The 16,711-nt window shown below is 46.5% G+C and overlaps 5 protein-coding genes across 5 annotated transcripts; 2 read left to right on the top strand and 3 right to left on the bottom strand.

The window, feature by feature from the left end:
- Positions 1–1,231: 1,231 nt before the first annotated feature.
- On the bottom strand, positions 1,232–3,702 carry LOC128254905 (uncharacterized). Its single transcript, XM_052984269.1, has 3 exons — positions 3,421–3,702; positions 2,282–3,360; positions 1,232–2,074 (listed from the first exon to the last, which is right to left on the bottom strand). The coding sequence occupies exons 1-3, from the start codon at positions 3,533–3,535 to the stop codon at positions 1,418–1,420; spliced, it is 1,851 nt and encodes a 616-aa protein (XP_052840229.1). The 5' UTR covers positions 3,536–3,702; the 3' UTR covers positions 1,232–1,417.
- A 116-nt stretch (positions 3,703–3,818) lies between these two features.
- On the top strand, positions 3,819–4,458 carry LOC128254915 (NADH dehydrogenase [ubiquinone] 1 alpha subcomplex subunit 6). Its single transcript, XM_052984280.1, has 3 exons — positions 3,819–4,036; positions 4,107–4,222; positions 4,277–4,458. The coding sequence occupies exons 1-3, from the start codon at positions 3,907–3,909 to the stop codon at positions 4,403–4,405; spliced, it is 375 nt and encodes a 124-aa protein (XP_052840240.1). The 5' UTR covers positions 3,819–3,906; the 3' UTR covers positions 4,406–4,458.
- Positions 4,459–4,468: 10 nt separating this feature from the next.
- Positions 4,469–14,731, bottom strand: LOC128254960 (uncharacterized). Its single transcript, XM_052984356.1, has 19 exons — positions 14,150–14,731; positions 13,988–14,084; positions 13,511–13,927; positions 13,294–13,449; positions 13,123–13,236; positions 12,685–13,053; positions 11,198–11,947; positions 10,955–11,134; positions 10,798–10,893; positions 10,584–10,619; positions 10,239–10,484; positions 9,190–10,087; positions 8,977–9,132; positions 6,572–7,053; positions 6,196–6,507; positions 5,951–6,142; positions 5,791–5,892; positions 5,057–5,735; positions 4,469–5,002 (listed from the first exon to the last, which is right to left on the bottom strand). Exons 1-19 carry the CDS (start codon positions 14,549–14,551, stop codon positions 4,747–4,749), a joined length of 5,940 nt encoding a protein of 1,979 aa, XP_052840316.1. The 5' UTR covers positions 14,552–14,731; the 3' UTR covers positions 4,469–4,746.
- Positions 7,322–8,442, top strand: LOC128254911 (tigger transposable element-derived protein 6). The gene is given in 3 exon segments (XM_052984274.1): positions 7,322–7,719; positions 7,769–7,886; positions 7,888–8,442. Coding segments are annotated over 3 exon segments (684 nt in total). The 5' UTR covers positions 7,322–7,600; the 3' UTR covers positions 8,335–8,442.
- Positions 14,732–15,489: 758 nt separating the features above from the next.
- On the bottom strand, positions 15,490–16,644 carry LOC128254910 (INO80 complex subunit E). Its single transcript, XM_052984273.1, has 3 exons — positions 16,334–16,644; positions 15,700–16,277; positions 15,490–15,643 (listed from the first exon to the last, which is right to left on the bottom strand). Exons 1-3 carry the CDS (start codon positions 16,565–16,567, stop codon positions 15,547–15,549), a joined length of 909 nt encoding a protein of 302 aa, XP_052840233.1. The 5' UTR covers positions 16,568–16,644; the 3' UTR covers positions 15,490–15,546.
- Between the last annotated feature and the right edge of the window lie 67 nt (positions 16,645–16,711).

Raw genomic sequence — 16,711 nt, 5'->3', positions numbered from 1 at the left:
TTTTTCTTTGTCAAATTTTCACCCAAATATTGGCATTCGTGTGACAGAGATTTTGATTGCAAAATGCAAAAGTTTCACATCTCAGCCACAGGCCAAAAATGTTGAATAAACATTTAGACAACAAACAATGATGACTTGCTCTAAATGGGAAGGGAAATGGAAGAGAATGTTATTGATTCAGCTTCTGGCTTAATTAAGTGGCAGGGTGAAATATCCCAAAAATGATTTACTATATCGAGTGCGAAAGTGCATTAAAGCGAGTCAAAGATAAACACAAGGCAGCCCTAATGACCATATATTCCGTGCACATGTAGGTAAGTAATACTTGTGTGCGGCTCATCAATCATCTGCTGTGTGAAACTTTTAGCGAAAACGTTTAAACGTGACTTCCGACTTTGGGGAACAGAATACGAATACCGAGCGAAACCCGTAACTGGAAACCCCAGACTGAGCATTAATCGTGTTGTGATGTTACTTCGGCCCCTAAGTGAAATATTTATTACAGCCATGTATTTTGGATTTCTATCTGTGCCGGCGCAAGGTGCCAACTCTTGTGGCCATTTCCATTTGGGGACTGGCCCCCAAAATTGTCTGCTGAACCCGGCATAAATCAATTATTTTGGGATAACCGCTTAACGGCCATTTTCCCGCCGGCCTGCATTCATAAAAGGCAAGCCCCTCGATCGCTCCCTCGTATCTGATGCATTCACATGCTCGCCTGCACTCGTAAATTGCATTGAACCCTTTTAAGCGTTTCGCCAATTCGATTTGACCTTTTGGCTGAACTTTTTGCCTGTTTACAGCTTGAAACTGCGGGGTAAACACGTTTACCAGAGCGTAATTGTCCATAATGGGAGCAGGTTAAAATTTTGAGCAAAATATCTAAAGGTATTTTATGGCTTTTAACTAGATTAACATTAAATGTTAGCATTAAGTCCTGCTGCAGTTTACTATGGTATTAAAAGTGCACTATCTCAGATCGCAGAAACTTTCTACCGATTTGGTAGTTACAATTAATCAAATTTATAAATTTCAAATTAATTTTTTTTGTGTCTCTTAAATAATTACCGCAAAGTAGCGCTGCTTTTATGTTTTTAAAATTGAATCATGTCTTTGTAGTTTTGAAGATAAAGAGGCGCCATCTACTGGGCAAAGTGCTGCCCATCATGAGACAACCAAAGGCGCGCTTTTCAAAATGACAAAATCCGATTTAGATTTTTTTTAGATTAGATTTTAACCATTACGTTCGTTTAATATATTACTTTTACAGAAATTCTTGGAATACTTTAGAGTATCTTACAAAACGATACATGGGATTGTGGGTAACGAGATTTTATCACGTTGGATTGCAAGTAATCCAGTTTCACAAAACGACATTAATAAATATCTCGAATTTGCGTTCAACATGCGGCTTATTTTAGTGATTGACTCTACAAGTGGCCTGGTGGCGTCTCTTATCGCGTCGCTGGCACTCCGCGCTGCAGTAGGACGCAGTGAAGCAGCAGTCGAAGACGGCCTCCTCCAGGCAGTGGTAGCACCACCGCTTCCGCTTGACTTCATCCAGCTTCTTTTGCATGGCGGTCAGCTCGTTCTGGCACTTCAGCAGATCTTCGTGCGCCTGCAGTACTTCAGCGGTTAGATTATCATAGGTAACGGAGTCAGGATTCGTTGCTCGAATCGGCACCGGCGATGGGGCATCTGGAGTGGTGAGATTAAGCCTTCGCTTCTTCGCACTGCCTGGATTGGCCGGAGTGGACGGCCTTCTTCGCTTGGTAGCCGTGGCGGTTTCCGATGATTCAGTGCAATGCGACAGGGCTATCTGTATGAGATTCTTGGCAATGGTGGGATTAGCATGGAAGCCAAACAGCGAAGCGGAATAGTGGGACAATATCATGTGGCACTGCAGTTCCCTCAAAGCGGCGCTCAGGGCTTTCGAGTTGCGGGGCTTAAAGTGCGACTGAATGTCCGACTCGATGGGAGTGATGTCACGTTCTGAAATGAGTGCCCGGGAATGAGAGCCTCCAAAAAAGCGTACATCGTACTTAATTGGATGCTTTTTGGACACGCTCATAACCTGGTAAAAACAAATATAAAGACTTTAAACTTTAAAATTAATTATTTGCTCGTCATGTTTCGCTTTTGTTCGTTTTCTTGTCCTTTTAAAAAGTAAGGCTTTGCTTGTAAATTTGAAACATGAATAGTGTAAGTAGACGAACTGAAAGTGTCACTCAACTGAATTTGAATTAGGAATCTACTGCCTTAAAAAAGTTTGGCTACCTACCTTTGCCGGCCATGGTGGCGAACCTGTTTGTTTGGCAAAGACCAATTCGTGCCTCTGGAGGCATGGTTTGGCGAACCAGAGGTCCGAAAGGCTAGCTTCGTTAGAGTACCGAAAGCAGTCGGGACATCGTCGTATTTCCCGGATGTCGTGCGCCACATCTCTCACCAGCCACTTTGTGGCATTGTACTCCTCACTCTTGGGGCCAAAGAACACGGCAATGTTGTGCTGAAGATCGAGCAGATCGACCAGGAACTCCGTTAGGTACGTATACTTCTTCGTCTCGATATTCCGCTCGATGTTGGCCATTCCCAAGATCTTTGACTTGAAAAGAACGCGCTTGACCAGTGCCTTGTCGCGTTCGTTCCAGTGCTTGTCCATGTATTTGGCCACGTCCATGGTTATCCAGGAGTGATGCTTGTCCCAGGAGTATTTCAAAAGGCAGCCTAGTTCTTGTTTGTTCAGCTGCGGGGGATTGTGAATGGCGGCCAGGGAGAGCAGCCGGCAGCGGGTGCAGCGCCCCAGATCGCTGCCCTCATCGCAGTCCAGGCTGCTCTGCAGTTCGTTCTTGATCCCGGCCTGCTTTCGCTGGCGGGCCCCTTTCTGCTCGCTCACGAAGAAGACATCGTCGTCCCACTCGGGACTCTCGTGCTTGAGAAATTCCGGAGTGGCTAGGAATTCCGGAGTGGCTAGTAAGTCCTGATTGATGTTGCTATTGTGATCGAGCAGGGGCTTTGGCGTGGACGTCTGGCTCGCATTCAAATTCTGGTTGTTTTCGGGATCCGTGTCCGATTCGTTGACTGGGAACCGATAAGGTTGACCCTTGTCCGACGGCACCGAATAGTTGGGCTTCTCTGGATCCTTGCGCTGGCAATCCTCGTGGAAGGAGCGCTCACAGGACTCGCATTCCATGACCTCTCCTGCCAAATGGCACTCGAAACAGTAGGTATCAGTTTTAGAGATGGGCAGGCTGCTGACTTTCTGGCAGAAGGTCAGGGTCAGCCGCTTGGCTCTTCCGCCGACTGCCCTCGGGACTAGGATGCCCCGCTTCGTGGCATTCTCCACCGACAAACTGGCCGCCCCTGGACAAGATTGATTTGTTATTAGTTCGCATTGGCCAGCCAATTGGATTGGCCACTCACCTGCACTCATGAAGTTCAGCAGGGAGCGCTCCAGGATAGACGCCGGCTGACCCACGCCCTTCTTCAGCTTGTGCATCCAAATCCGGATGGCCAAAGGCGGAAAATCGCTGGCCATTTCATCTGCGTTTTAATTAAGAGTCAATCTTTGGCCAAAGTGGCGGTGCTGCCAGACTGCTAGTTTGGGTGAAGCTGAGGCGTTGCCACCCCGTAAAAGTGGCTATACATTTTTTTATTTGAATTGCTGAAATTGTGTCCGTTAAAACAAACTGTTTATTTAAGCAATTTTATAGCTTTAATTTTGTTTTTGTTTTATTTCTGAAAATGGAAATTGCATAAAACAGGTGATGAACAGCTGACCAAATTTTAACTGATACCCCTAATAATTTATTTGAAATATTGGTATTGTGAGCAAGTAAAACCTGGCCACACTGTTCTGCTGCTAGCACTTCGGTCGTAGGAAAAACAGAAGAAATAAAAACAAATCAAATGGCCGGACGTGAAGCCGTGAAGCGAGTCGTGCAGCAGGTGCGCCCCATCCTGTCCGTGGATCGGGAGGAGGCCCGCAAGCGCGCCCTCAATCTGTACAAGGCCTGGTACCGCCAGATTCCCTATATCGGTGAGTGCTCCTGGTTATGTCATCAGAATCTGCATCCCGACGCCGAATAACCCGCTCTTTTCCCTCGCAGTCATGGACTACGACATCCCCATGACCGTGGAGCAGTGCCGGGACAAGTTGCGCGAGGAGTTCGTCAAGAATCGCAGCGTCACCGACATCCGGGTGATCGACATGCTGGTCATCAAGGTAAGACCCTCCGCCAAAGATTCCTATGGATAGTAACTCACCCTCTTTACCCAGGGCCAAATGGAGCTCAAGGAATCCGTGGAGATCTGGAAGCAGAAGGGCCACATCATGCGCTACTGGAAGGAATCGCAGGAACCCAAACCCACGGACTTTCTCTCAAAATTCATCCAGGGCGTTAATTAGTTATTGCAATTGAAATAGTTTAAATACAAAACTCCTTCAGAGTGTAAATCGAACTTGAGAGCATTTTGTGCGCTTCAGAAACGCTGGTTTCCTTTTCTTGTTTATTGAGATTGTGACTTCAAAAATATCATGGTTTCACTGTGGATACATGTAAAATGTACGTTTTGGTCTGAGTTCTCTGAGCAAAAAAGTTGTCCGAACTGAAAAGGTTTGATATATGTATAATGCATTGTCGGTTAGGTTGATTTGTAAAATGCAGACAGTCTTCTAGCTCTCATCAGCTATTATTCGTGCCGTTTGAATTTATAAATTCTATGCAGGTTGATGGATTGGCGCTCGCTTTAGGGTATCAGGTCAAGCAGGTTGTCCAGGGCGGTGGAGCTCGCGAAGAGATCTGTGGTTATGTCGTCGTAGTCCACGCCCAGACTCTTCAACTCCGTGAAGCAGTCCTCCGTGAAGCCGGGAATCTCCAGAGAGTTGTTCGACCTGTTGAATGCATCGTGCCGATTGGTGTAGCCCTTCTTCTCGCGAAACATCTCGGCCAGCCGCTCGTCGCTGAGCTCGATGCCATGCACCTTTTTGGAATGTTGCCGGAATCTGAAATTTTGATTGTGATGAATTTCTGGTGGAGGCTTTGAAAATATTACTTACTTGCTGCGATCAGCAAACTCGCCGGTGCAGTTCTGGCACTTGTACGGGTATTCCTTGTGCTCGTACTGATGCTGACGCCTTTGCCACCTGTTCTTCGTCTCAAAGTTGCACACCTCACAGCGCCAGACCTTAGGCTTTTGGTGACTCCTCTGCTCGTGCTCGCGCATCAGGGTCACGTTTTGAAACTGGCTGCCGCAGGTAAGGCAGCTCACCTGCTCCTCGTTCACGTGGGCCCGTTCGTAGTGCACCCGCAACTCCGCTGAGTTAACGTAATTCAGCGAGCACTTGTCGCACTGAAAGTGCCGCTCAGAATGCCGCTTTCGATGCATGGCCAGGGTGTCGGCGCTCTTGAAGCTCCTGTGGCAAATCTCACACTCGTGCAGAGTTTCCACGGCATGCTGTTGCTGCAGATGGAGTTCATACTTTCGCATGCTGCCGAACTCCTGATCGCAGAAGGTGCAGTGGACAAAATCCTTCACCTGACAGAATCGCTGGTGGCTATGTAGGCTGGCCTTCTGGTTGAACACCTTTTCGCAGACCTTGCAAGCGTATGTCTCCGTGGGCGACACCACTACCTGCACCGGAGTGTGCACCCTTGTGTAATGCTTCCTAGCCGACCGCTGATCCTTGAATATCCTGTCACAGGCTGGGCAATTTGCCTGCATATAGCAGTACATTTCTGTAGAATACAAGCAATTAAGTATGGTTCTCTTAAGCACAATCTTTGCGCCTACCAAAATCCCCATCTATTTTATGGTGGTCTATGAGATGTTTCTGCATTTCATTCCTGTCTTTCGTCTCATAACTATTGCAAGGTCGGCACTTGAAATTTTGATCTACAATGAAAGACTCTTTTAAACATGCACAAAGATGATATTGTAAGAAGCTACCCACTTTTGTTTAGTCCAATTATTTCATCTTCGGCCATAGATATTTTGTGAATACTTTTGTAATGATTTCTTAGCTGCTCCGCATCGGTATGCGTATATTGGCAAATATTGCATTTCAGAAGTGGTATGTTTGCCACCATGCTGCTAGTCGTGGCTTCCTGAACCAATGGTGGCAAAGGACCATCTCCCCCAGCGGCTATAAAGCAGAAAATGTTTATACTAAATAGACACAACTCATTTTTAGCTTACCTTTTAAATGGTTTTCATTGTTGGGCCTCTCCTCTCTCGGACTTTGACTGCTGCCTTCATCGTTTAGTGTCATATATAGAGCGCGTTGTATAAGATCGCACTCGACATCCAAAATATCTCCGTTTTTGTTATTGAAATTATAGTTGTTATTATTCTCGCCGTTTTTGCTGCTGTGCACTGTGGCGGCAATAGCTGCATCTCCAGACGTAATACTGCTCTCAAAGAAAGTCTCATTGTTCTTGGCATCCGAGCCGTCGTTCTCGTCTTCTTCCTCCAGATCGTTGGTGTCGTACTTGACATCGAAAAGGATGACTTTTAGGTGGGAAATGACAGGGGATATTAGTAGACATAAAGCTAAATCAGAAGATGAACCCACCTTCATCTTCTTTGGGCGTTTTCTTGCTATTCGCCGCATCGACATCCAGTCGGGGCACCTTCGCTCCTCGCATGTACAGGACATTCTCCTCGATGGGTCCCGTCGTCACACCCTCGTAGCCCTCGACGAACTGCTCGAACTCCTGGCTAAACTGATTCCAGTGGAGCGTCTCGCTGCTGGCCTTGCGCTTCAGTTCGCCGGTGGGACTGGGCAGCTTCACGCTCTGGGCCTCGGCATACAGCTTGAGATTCGATTCCAGGGCCATCTCCACGAAGTGCATGGCCACCTCCAAGGCGCGGCAGCAGCGCACGCAGATCTGCATGGGCCACAGGTAGCCACCGGGACTGATCACACGCAGGTCCAGGTTGGTGCACTGCTTCAGACTCTGGGCGTAGGTGCGGGACTTCTGCAGATTCGGAATCTCGGCGCTCAGTTGAACGGTTTTTTCGGTCCACCGACAGACATGCTCGGCACTTGGAACCCTTGTTCAACTTGTTCATGGCCACCAGCGCGGGATCCGCAGCGGATGTGGCGGCGTCCATGGCGCTCCGTTTTGGCTGGAACAGATACTCCTCCCCGGCTGATTATAAGTTTGTTGTGGTGCTTCAAAAATATATTGGGCTGGCAATGTGTATTTAATACCGCTCTTTTGTGATTAAAAATAGTGTGACCGTGTTTGGGTTGCAAAAAGTTCTTGCGCCGGCTTGATTTTGTGGCTTATTTTGAGTAACAGGGGCGCTTGCAAATGGGGTTTTAATATGTGACCCCTCCCCTGACAGAAAAGTGTGCAAAATTTTCAAAATCATTTTACTCATATACCATTTACAAAAAAAAAGCATTTGGTGGTTTGAAATGTGTCCCCATATATTAAATCCAGCTTACGCCACTGTCATTACTTGGTTGGTCACACTTCACCGAATGTATATGACAAACGGACGGACACTCCCTTGAGCGGACAAGGAAATATATTATTTCTGCAGTTGTGTTGTACTAACTATAGCAAATGAAAGTGTCCCCTGCTGTTGGTCAATGGATATGTTACCGCGACGACCCAGGAAACCAAAAAAAAGGCTTAATTTGGAAGAGAAAATGGAAGTGATCCGGACCCACGAGCAGAATAAACTAACGGTGCGGGACTTGGCGAAAAGGTAACGATGTGGATACTCATAAATAAGTAATAATTTCGAGTCCATACAGATTTAATATTGGAAAAACCCAAGCTGCTGAAATTCTGAAACACAAAGACTCAATCCGCGAAGGATTGACAACCGGAGAACTGAAAATGAGCCAGATGCGGAGGAATCCCCTTAGCCAGCAAGGGCGCCCAGATCGACGAGCTGTGCTTTGACTGGTTCTCCAGAGCCAGAGTCGATAACATCGCCATATCTGGCGAGATGGTGCGGGAAAAGGCCAAGCAGATAGCGGAGGAAGTGGGCCACGACGGATTCTTGGCCTCATCTGGATGGCTGCAGAAATGGCGAATCAGGCACAACATCGCCTACAATGCCACAGGTGACAGCCTGGAGCTTCAGGAATTTGAGGCCGTCCTGGTCAAGAGCGAACCCATCTCGAACAGGGACGACGATGATGAGCCTTCGCCGGTGCAGTTGCTGGGTCCCATCATTTCCATTGACGAGGCCATGATCCAGTTGGCTCGCTTGAAGGAGTTCGCCAGAGATGACTTTGTGTCCTACCAGCAGCTACTCAGCTTAGAGAATCAGTGGAGCTGGAAGTGGAACAACTTCAAGAAGGAGGTCCCTTGACCTTTGCGAACCGATGGTTAGTAGTATTCAATTTTTTCTCTCGAACCTAGTTTTATTTTAAACGTGTAATATATATATATTTGATGTATCACATCGATTGTTTTCAAAGATCTTTTTTTTTTGGTTAAAAATCATGGAAAGGATAAACTAAATGATATTATATTAATATATTAAGGACATTTATTGCTCGCAAATATATAAAATACATGACCATCATGGAAGTCCCTTAGCAATGAGAAAAAAAATACATAATATAGGATTCTTTAAGACTAATTGTGAAGCTGTTTACTCTTTGGCCAAAGCAGAGCCAGCTGGTGGAGATTGCCTCAGTCGTGGTTGAGGCCTCGTGCGAAATTTAACAATTTAGGCGATTCTATAATATAATTGATAATTTCACTTGACGATTGATTGATTATTTCACTAATACAAATCGATGATCGACAGATTCATCAAATTTTTTATATTTCGGCTTATGTTAAATGAGAGTTTAGGATTAATGCGCATAATCTACAACTTAAAATTGAAAAATTCAAGACATTAGATGTGCTAAATCAAGGATGAGGAACAGTACTTAGACTATATTAAACTTTGTACATTGTGCGATTTCTTTGCTTGATTAATGAGAGCATGAATTGAAACTACTTGGAATTGTTGGCTGCGGCATCTGTTGCGGTCTCCTCCTCGCTTTCCTTTTCGTCGTCGAGCGGATTGTTAGAACTGCCACCAACTGAAGAGAGAGTACCTATTTCTTCGTCGTTTAGACGGATATTGTGGATCTTGAGAATATGGGTTTGAAGTCTACATAGGGAATAGGGAATTAGATGTGAAATTGCATATGAAAGGTCATAAGCTCACCTTCCACGCCGCAAATAGGTGCGATCGCACTCTGGACATTTATACGTTAGCGCGTCCTTGTGCTCGCTCATGTGATTTCTCAAATGCACACTGTTCACTTGTACCTTGTTGCAAACAGGGCATACGTGCCGGGGGGCCGTACTCCGGTGGGTGGTGTTCTGATGGCGAACCATATGGTGTTTGAAGGCGAACATCATATGGCAGCCTTCAAACGAACACCGTATCGTCTTGTCCTTGTTGTGTTTGGCCTTCGTGTGCCGCTCCAGCTCAACGTTCGTGACAAAGGTTTTGGGGCACAGCTTGCAGGGCTTCCGATGGACGTGCCGCTTCATGTGGAACTTGAGCAGCGTCAGCGTGCGGTAGGAGGTATTGCAAATGGCACACTTGTGCTGGAAGCCCCACCGCGCCCGCTCCGTATTGGAGTGCATCTCCATCTCGTGCTTGACCAACTTGCCCAGCTCGTCGAAGGCCTTGGTGCACAGCTTGCACACGTAAACGGGACCGCGGGGCAGACGGGAATTGGAGCGCAGCGCCTTCGATGGCAATGCAGCCAGAGCGGCGGAGGTGTCTAGCAGTTTGTCGCTCCCGTTGAGCGATGAAGCATCCGTGCTGGTGACTTTGGAAATGGCATGGAGATTTGGCGTCGACTGCTGGGTCGCGTCCCCCATGATGTCGTAATACATGTCAAATGTGGGGAAGGGGTTGGCTGACGATGAGGCTGTGGTTGTGGTGGGTGATCCGGAGGATGAAGCTTCCGCTGCTGCTGCCGCTGATATTGCTGCCGCAATTGCTGTTGTCGTCACCGCTGTGGCTGCGTCCAGTGTCACTGGATCGAGTTCTTCCTCTGGCACTGCCGGCTCCATTCTTAATGCTGATCCATCATCTCTGCCTCCACCTTCTGGCGAGAAGAACAACAATCATCAACAACGATCGTTGTTCGGGTTCAAACAGCATTTTTAGTTTATCAATCGTATGGTGCGTTCGCGGGTGTTGGGCATAGTTTTAATGGGAATTTGAGTTCAATCTTGCAAGGCTATTGAGGCTCTTACCATTGCCACCGCCATTGCCTTCTGAGTCAGCCATCGTCATTCTCTCAGCCCCACCGTCCGTCGGCATCATCAGATTGAGTTTGCCATCCTCTACGGCCGGGTTTTCTGTGGCTGTGGTGGTGGCCGCCGAATTCGGCGATTGCGTCTCAATAATTGTGTCCACCAGGTGACTGCGCTGCAGATGGCGGCTGAGAGTGCTCTTTGCCGCAAACGATCGAATGCAGCGTGGGCACTCGAAGGGTAATTCTGTGGAGAAATTACGAAAGTTAAATTTTAATGTTAAATTTTTCAAAATTAGAATATAGGTATAATATAAAAAATATAAAAGACAACATAGTTACGTACTGCGTATAATAAACACCTCGTTGGCATGCACAGACACTGAAAGCAAAAGACAATATAATATATTAATAAACAATGTATAAAATAATAAACCAACACTTTTAGTGACAATATATCAATTTTAATTGATGGGCATTGCAAATTATAAATCACCATTAAAGTGTGCCAAATTTGTCAAAATTCAGAATAAATTGACAAACGAAAGCTTTAAACTTACCACCATCATTGATGCCGTGGTGGGCATTCAAATGCTTTCGCATGTCCGCATCTAATTCGCACTCAAACGGACATTTTGCACACATGAGCATGGGTTCTAAGAGCAGAGATAAATGGCTTAAGGTGTGTATTTTAAAAAGTTCCAGCAACGAACTTACTCTTGACACTGCCAACGCAGAGCGTCTCAATGTTGGTTCGGGGCACGGACACCTTATCGCCCTTGGCCTGGACCATGTCTCTTGTGGGCATTCGCTTGTGCACGGTTTTGTAGTGCCTGATGAGCAGTCGCTTCATGTTGTAGAGATTGGTGCACAGCTCGCAGCGATAGGGAGCTAGGCCTGAAGGCAAAATCAGATATATTAGTATTAGGTTAACAGAGCCAAGTGGCTTTTGTGACTCACCCCGATGCACAAACATGTGGTTTTCGAATTTGTACTGGCTGGTAAACTTCTTGTTGCAGTAAATGCAGTAGGGCTTCTGCAGATGCTTCGATTGCTCGTCATCGAAGTCGTCCACATCATCGTCGTCGCTGGTCAATAGCAAATTCTGATCCGTTGCAGCATCATTGTTGTCATTTTCGTCATCGTTGTCGGCATCCTCCTCTTCCTCCTCCTCCTCCCCCTCCTCTTCGCCCACCGCATCGTCCTCCTCCTCGAAGTCCTCGAACAGATTCTCGGCATCAAAATCAATACTCATATTATTGTTATCGATCACAATATCATCACCATCCACCACGGGCATATCATCCGCCGGTATAGTGCATATGGCGGCCACATCGGTGTTGTCAATGAAATCCTGCATGTCGCCAAACATCGAGATGTTGGACGTATTGGCGGATGGCATTTGCTGAACGGATTCGTTCGCTGGAAGATTGGTCTCTGGGATTTCTGGAAAAATTCCAAATGCATTGCTGTCGGTTCCGCCGGTGGATTCCCCCACCGTTGTCTCTGGTAACGAATGTGTTACGACCGTGGAACTGGAGGTCGGCGCATAGAAGAGCGGCGTGGCATCTACCACCATGTTAATGCTGCTTGTTTGAGGAATCGTCGTCGATATGGTGGGCATAGCCGCTGGTTGCTGCACTTCCACCTGCGCTGCCGCAACAACTGACGGATCAGCAACAAGTGGCTGACCTAGATCAACTGGTGGATCTGCAAAACATTACATCACATTCATGCCAAAAAGGTAAAATATTATAAGGAAAGTCTGGAAAATCAACTTAACACACACTTTAAAAACTGTTTTACAAATAATTAGGATATTTTGCAAGCATGAGAAAATGAAAATAGTCACAAAAATCACCAGATGAATTGATCCTGTTTAGGTCCTTACCGAAAGTCAACAAATGTGATCTCAATCTTTCCATTGCATATGTTTTTTCTATTTTGAATATGCAATGAAAGTCCAGCTTCTGTGGAACTTTTTTGAATTGTCATTAGCGCTTAGGCTGAAGACAATACCCACAGTCCTACCCGCTAATAAATGCCAAAGACTAAATGCGATTATGATTTGAGCTTAAATTTACTGATAGAAAATTACAACGGATTGTAAATAATTTTAAATTGCATTGCATTGTTATCTATTTTTTTAATGTATACGTTATTTTTACTTTTGTGTAAACTTTTGGGTTTGTATGGGTTTGCAGAAAATTACCGTCAAATGAGTTAATCAAAGAGCAAAACAAAATATCTAATACACTCATTGAGTTGTGGTTCCAACGAAGGAATTGGTAAAATAACTAACCAATAAATATCAAATAAAAATGTTTTCACCAACTCAAGCAGTATAATAAAAAGATTCATTTGCGACTCATTTCATAACCCTCGGAAATACCGGCGAAAGACGAATCCAGTTCGAATTCCCTGGTTAAAACGATCTCAAGACTCACATTTAATGCCCACTTGGATGTCGGTGTGATCTGATTTCCTAGCCGGCGGCAGCTCATTGGTGGCCACTACAATCGGTGCCTCATGGACAGTGCCGGCTCCCACCTCGCCCGACCAGCTGGGACGCAGCTGTACCTCTGTGGGCTGGATCGTGTGGGATTCGGTGTAGTGATTCCTCAGCTGAGTGGGCGTGCGCGTCTCAAAGAGACACATGTCGCACGAGAACACGCCGGTCTGCTCTACCGGCGCCGGGTCCTTGATGATCTTTCCGTTCTCATCCAACCGATGGTGAACCATTTTGTAGTGCTGGATGAGATCGGCGCTCCGCAGCGAGTAGAAATCGCACTGGTCACAGAAGAACTTGGGCAAATCTGTTCGAAGCAGAGGGACAGAGATTAGTAGGTAAAACAAAATCGAGCATCAAGGAGGAATCAACTAACTGCTATGGGTCAACTGGTGAGATTTTAATCGCGGAATTGTTGAGAATGTTTTGGGACACAGCTTGCACTTGTGCTTGTAGATGTGAGATCCGCCAACGGTTGGCTTTGGCTTGACTGGAATCGTATAAGAGACTGTAGTAGGGTGATTCAAGTTTTTCAACAAAATCTTACCTCTTATCTGCGGCATAACTTCCTCCACGATTAGCTCGTTGACATCGATATCCATTGGCTCGTTTGCGTCATCGCCGGACAGAAGCTTTTGCAGGCTAATATTAACATTGGAGGGATTGTTCGGCTTGCTATCGTCAATATACTCTATGACCACGCCTGCAACGGATCGGTATGAGTGTACATTCTTAAGATCTTACTCTCAGCTAGCTAGACCCACCGCTTCCGTTGACCTGCTGCAGTGTGCCATCGGGCAGGACGAGGTACTCGGTGCCGATGCTCACATTGGGCGTATCCATGGGTGGCAAGGTGGAGGTGAGGGTGTCCACTCCGGGCCCCGCCTCACCCATGCTGACGGCCAGCTGCTGCTCGATGTCCCGCAGCTGGTCTGCATCGATCTGCGGCTGTGGCTGCACGTAGTCATCGGGGGCCAGCACAGTGGGAATTAGCAATTCCATGTCCTCCAGCGTGCACACCGGTTTGGGTTCTTCATTAATGGGCGCTGGCGATTCCTTCGACTTAATATGTTCGTCCGCCTGGCCAATGGACAGACCGTGAAAGGTCATATAGTGTTCCAGTAGAACGCGCTGTTTCAGCGTGGTGAAGATGCACAACTTGCAGTTGTAAGAGATGCCCTCTGCAATGGGAATACCATGCTATTAGGTGAAACACTATTTGTTTTAGGCGAAACCTGTACCTGCATGCTGGCGTATGTGCTGCTTAAGCTCTAGGCGATTGTAGACCACCACTCCGCACACCTGGCACTCGTGCCGCATTGTCTTCAGTGTCTCAGGCTAAATTCGAAAAAAATGGTGGGTAATGTAGGCTGAGAACTATGAACCCATTGAACCAAACACACCTCTTTAGCGACTGGCTTTGCCGGCCCCTTCTCTGGCTCCTGGCCCAAGGAGCCATTAGGTCTTCTCTGACCCTTGGAACACAGTTTCCTGCACAGAATCTCATGGGCACGCAGTGCATTCTTCAGGAAGTAGTAGGCCACCTGCAGGCTCTTGCTACACTCAATGCAGATTAACTGCGGAAGCTCCGGAGCATTTTCAGCGCCCACGCAGAAGAGCAGGCATCGAAGGAGCGGGATCTTGTCCCCCGCATCCGCGGGATCAAGGCTGCGCGCCATCGCCACCGAGTCTAGTTTTAGGTACTCCGCGTCCGTTTTCAAGCAGCAGCGACACGAAAACTTATAATCCACCTCGGAACCCGACACTGCGTCCGAGTGCGAGCTATTCCTCTTGTTCAACGCCATCGTTCACGTGCTGCTCATCTGGTGGCGCCCGTTTCGCCTGGTGCCCTTCACAACGGATTAGCTGCTAACTGCCCACGATAAATCTCGGTTTCACAAAAAATTGGATTGTTTTTCTCCACTCGCGTCGCGTCGAAATAATTTCGCAAGACAGGGTTGTTTCGCATTGGGTTTTTGCTCGACCGGGTTGGCAGCCTAGCAAAACAGGGCTGCCCTCCCAGCCGATTGGCAGCGCCTATCGATAACGCGTTCATTTCGCGCCCTGGAATTCTATACTATATCATTTTCATAATTTTATCAAATTTTAAATATTTTTAATGGATTTTTAAACTCAAATACATTTAATTTCAGCAAAGAATCTTTGCCTTTACAAACATCCTTTCTTTAATTACTTAGGTTTTTTAAATTTAATTAGATTTTACGACACCATTTTTTAACATGAAGACTGCCACCAAAGAAATTAAATGATAAAAGTAAAGTAGTTTTTTATGAATGTCAAATAAAAGCAATTATAGTTTAAACGTATATTTTTATGTTGACCATTTCAGCAGGAATGAGATAACTATCAAACCGACGAAGTAGTTTAGTCTGTGACTAAGAATTTAAATAATATGTACTATCAATAAAACGTTTGGGTCCTAGTAATGGTATTATTGTTTGAGATTTTTAAGGAAATTAAATTATTTAACTTTTTATTTGATTAACCAAAAGAAAGTCGTGTTTAAAGAAAAACTTTTGAGTTTATACAAATTAAATTATTACATTTTTTATTTGATTAACCAAAAGAAAGTCGTGTTTAAAGAAAAACTTTTGAGTTTATAGTTAACCAGAAAACGCGGCGGGTTAGGAATGCTGTCTTTAGGGAACCTCAATTGATGTCAGGTGCTTTAATCCTGGAAATTTCTCTGTGGTCTCAGGTAACTCAACTAAAGTCTTAAAAATGTGGTTCTTGTTAGTTTATTAGCAAAGGCAAAGAAGCAAATAGCTTTGTGTAAATATTAACTGGTGTACTCCATGGGCACGCACTCCTCGGCGGCCACCTCATGCGAATGCGAATCGTCCTCCATCAGATGCTGCAGGCTTTCATTAGGATAGCTAAAAAAACACATGGCATTACATAAATACATATTAAATCAACAACTTTAAGTTACCACTTGGAGGGACTTTCATCGCTGAGCATTGTGGTGGGCACGGTGGCCGAGGTGCACTCCGGACTCATGAGCTCGAGGGGCGTCGGTCGTCGCTCCTGAAGCTGGCGAGCAATCTCCGCTTGGCTCAAGCAAGGCGACACATCTTTGGGTGCAGTCTGTAGTTGCAGCTGCTGCTGCGAAGGGGAAACTGTGGCGGTGAGCTGTCTTTTGGGAGCAGGAGCAGCAGCAGCAGCTGTGTGGATTCCATGATTGGTTGGCAACATGCCGGTCAGTACTTTGCGCCTTCGTCCTCGTGTGGCACCAACAGTGGTCATGTGCGGGGGCACTCCCGGAGTTCCAGGTGTCCCCTTGTCCTTGTGCTTCCGCCGAATGGCGTCCTTTGGTGTCTGTGACCCTCCTGCAGCTCCGGACGTGGACGCAGGCTCCGAATCGGAGCTGTCGGTGGCATCGGTGTCGCTGGAGTCTTTGGCCGGCTTCTCGTACAACAGCAGGCGGTCCAGCAGGAAGGTGCGATCCCGCGAGACCTTCAACAGGCGTCGCTGGTTCGTGTGCAACAGATCCTGGAAGTACTCGTTCTCCTGTAAACACAAAAAGCTGTGACTTGCCGTGGCCAAGTTCAACTTTAGATATTTACATAGATGAGGAACTTCAGCTTCTTCTTCAGGTTCTTGTAGCGCTCCTTAAAGTCCGTCTCGTTGGCTCCCAATCCCGCGGAAACGGAGGACGAGCTAGCGAGTGCTGCTCCGCGGGAATTTGCCGGGACGCGATCTCTGGCAGGCGTTGGCGGTTCCTCGTCACTCGGTGGCTCGTCCTTGATGGCGCCCTCTTCCTGGTTGGCCAGGGATCTGCAGTACCAGCCCTCCAGCATTGTATTTTAATGCACTTCGCCTTTTGTTAATTTTCTTCTCGTATACATGCCACGAAGAGATGGGAGTTAAGCGATAGTTGAGAAGGCCGCCAGCTTATCGATAAGAATTGTTATCGATGTTGTTGATTAAGTACCGTTATAAAT

The sequence above is a fragment of the Drosophila gunungcola genome (assembly GCF_025200985.1).
Source record: "Drosophila gunungcola strain Sukarami chromosome 2R unlocalized genomic scaffold, Dgunungcola_SK_2 000006F, whole genome shotgun sequence".
Lineage (NCBI taxonomy): Eukaryota > Metazoa > Arthropoda > Insecta > Diptera > Drosophilidae > Drosophila > Drosophila gunungcola.
The sequence above is the reverse complement of the archived record's forward strand: the minus strand, read 5'-3'. Positions and strand labels throughout refer to the sequence as shown.

Excerpts from the sequence above, each read along its gene's own strand:
- LOC128254905 (XM_052984269.1), bottom strand. The coding sequence starts at position 3,535 with ATGGCCAGCGATTTTCCGCCTTTGGCCATCCGGATTTGGATGCACAAG. Across the intron at positions 3,361-3,420 it reads GCTGAACTTCATGAGTGCAG|GGGCGGCCAGTTTGTCGGTG; the intron begins GTGAGTGGCCAA and ends AATCTTGTCCAG. Across the intron at positions 2,075-2,281 it reads CGCCACCATGGCCGGCAAAG|GTTATGAGCGTGTCCAAAAA; the intron begins GTAGGTAGCCAA and ends TGTTTTTACCAG.
- LOC128254915 (XM_052984280.1), top strand. The coding sequence starts at position 3,907 with ATGGCCGGACGTGAAGCCGTGAAGCGAGTCGTGCAGCAGGTGCGCCCC. Across the intron at positions 4,037-4,106 it reads CCGCCAGATTCCCTATATCG|TCATGGACTACGACATCCCC; the intron begins GTGAGTGCTCCT and ends TTTCCCTCGCAG. Across the intron at positions 4,223-4,276 it reads TCGACATGCTGGTCATCAAG|GGCCAAATGGAGCTCAAGGA; the intron begins GTAAGACCCTCC and ends CTCTTTACCCAG.
- LOC128254960 (XM_052984356.1), bottom strand. The coding sequence starts at position 14,551 with ATGGCGTTGAACAAGAGGAATAGCTCGCACTCGGACGCAGTGTCGGGT. Across the intron at positions 6,143-6,195 it reads CAATGAAAACCATTTAAAAG|CCGCTGGGGGAGATGGTCCT; the intron begins GTAAGCTAAAAA and ends TCTGCTTTATAG. Across the intron at positions 5,736-5,790 it reads TAAAATAGATGGGGATTTTG|AAATGTACTGCTATATGCAG; the intron begins GTAGGCGCAAAG and ends TGTATTCTACAG.
- LOC128254910 (XM_052984273.1), bottom strand. The coding sequence starts at position 16,567 with ATGCTGGAGGGCTGGTACTGCAGATCCCTGGCCAACCAGGAAGAGGGC. Across the intron at positions 16,278-16,333 it reads AGCTGAAGTTCCTCATCTAT|GAGAACGAGTACTTCCAGGA; the intron begins GTAAATATCTAA and ends TTGTGTTTACAG. Across the intron at positions 15,644-15,699 it reads GATGAAAGTCCCTCCAAGTG|CTATCCTAATGAAAGCCTGC; the intron begins GTAACTTAAAGT and ends GTGTTTTTTTAG.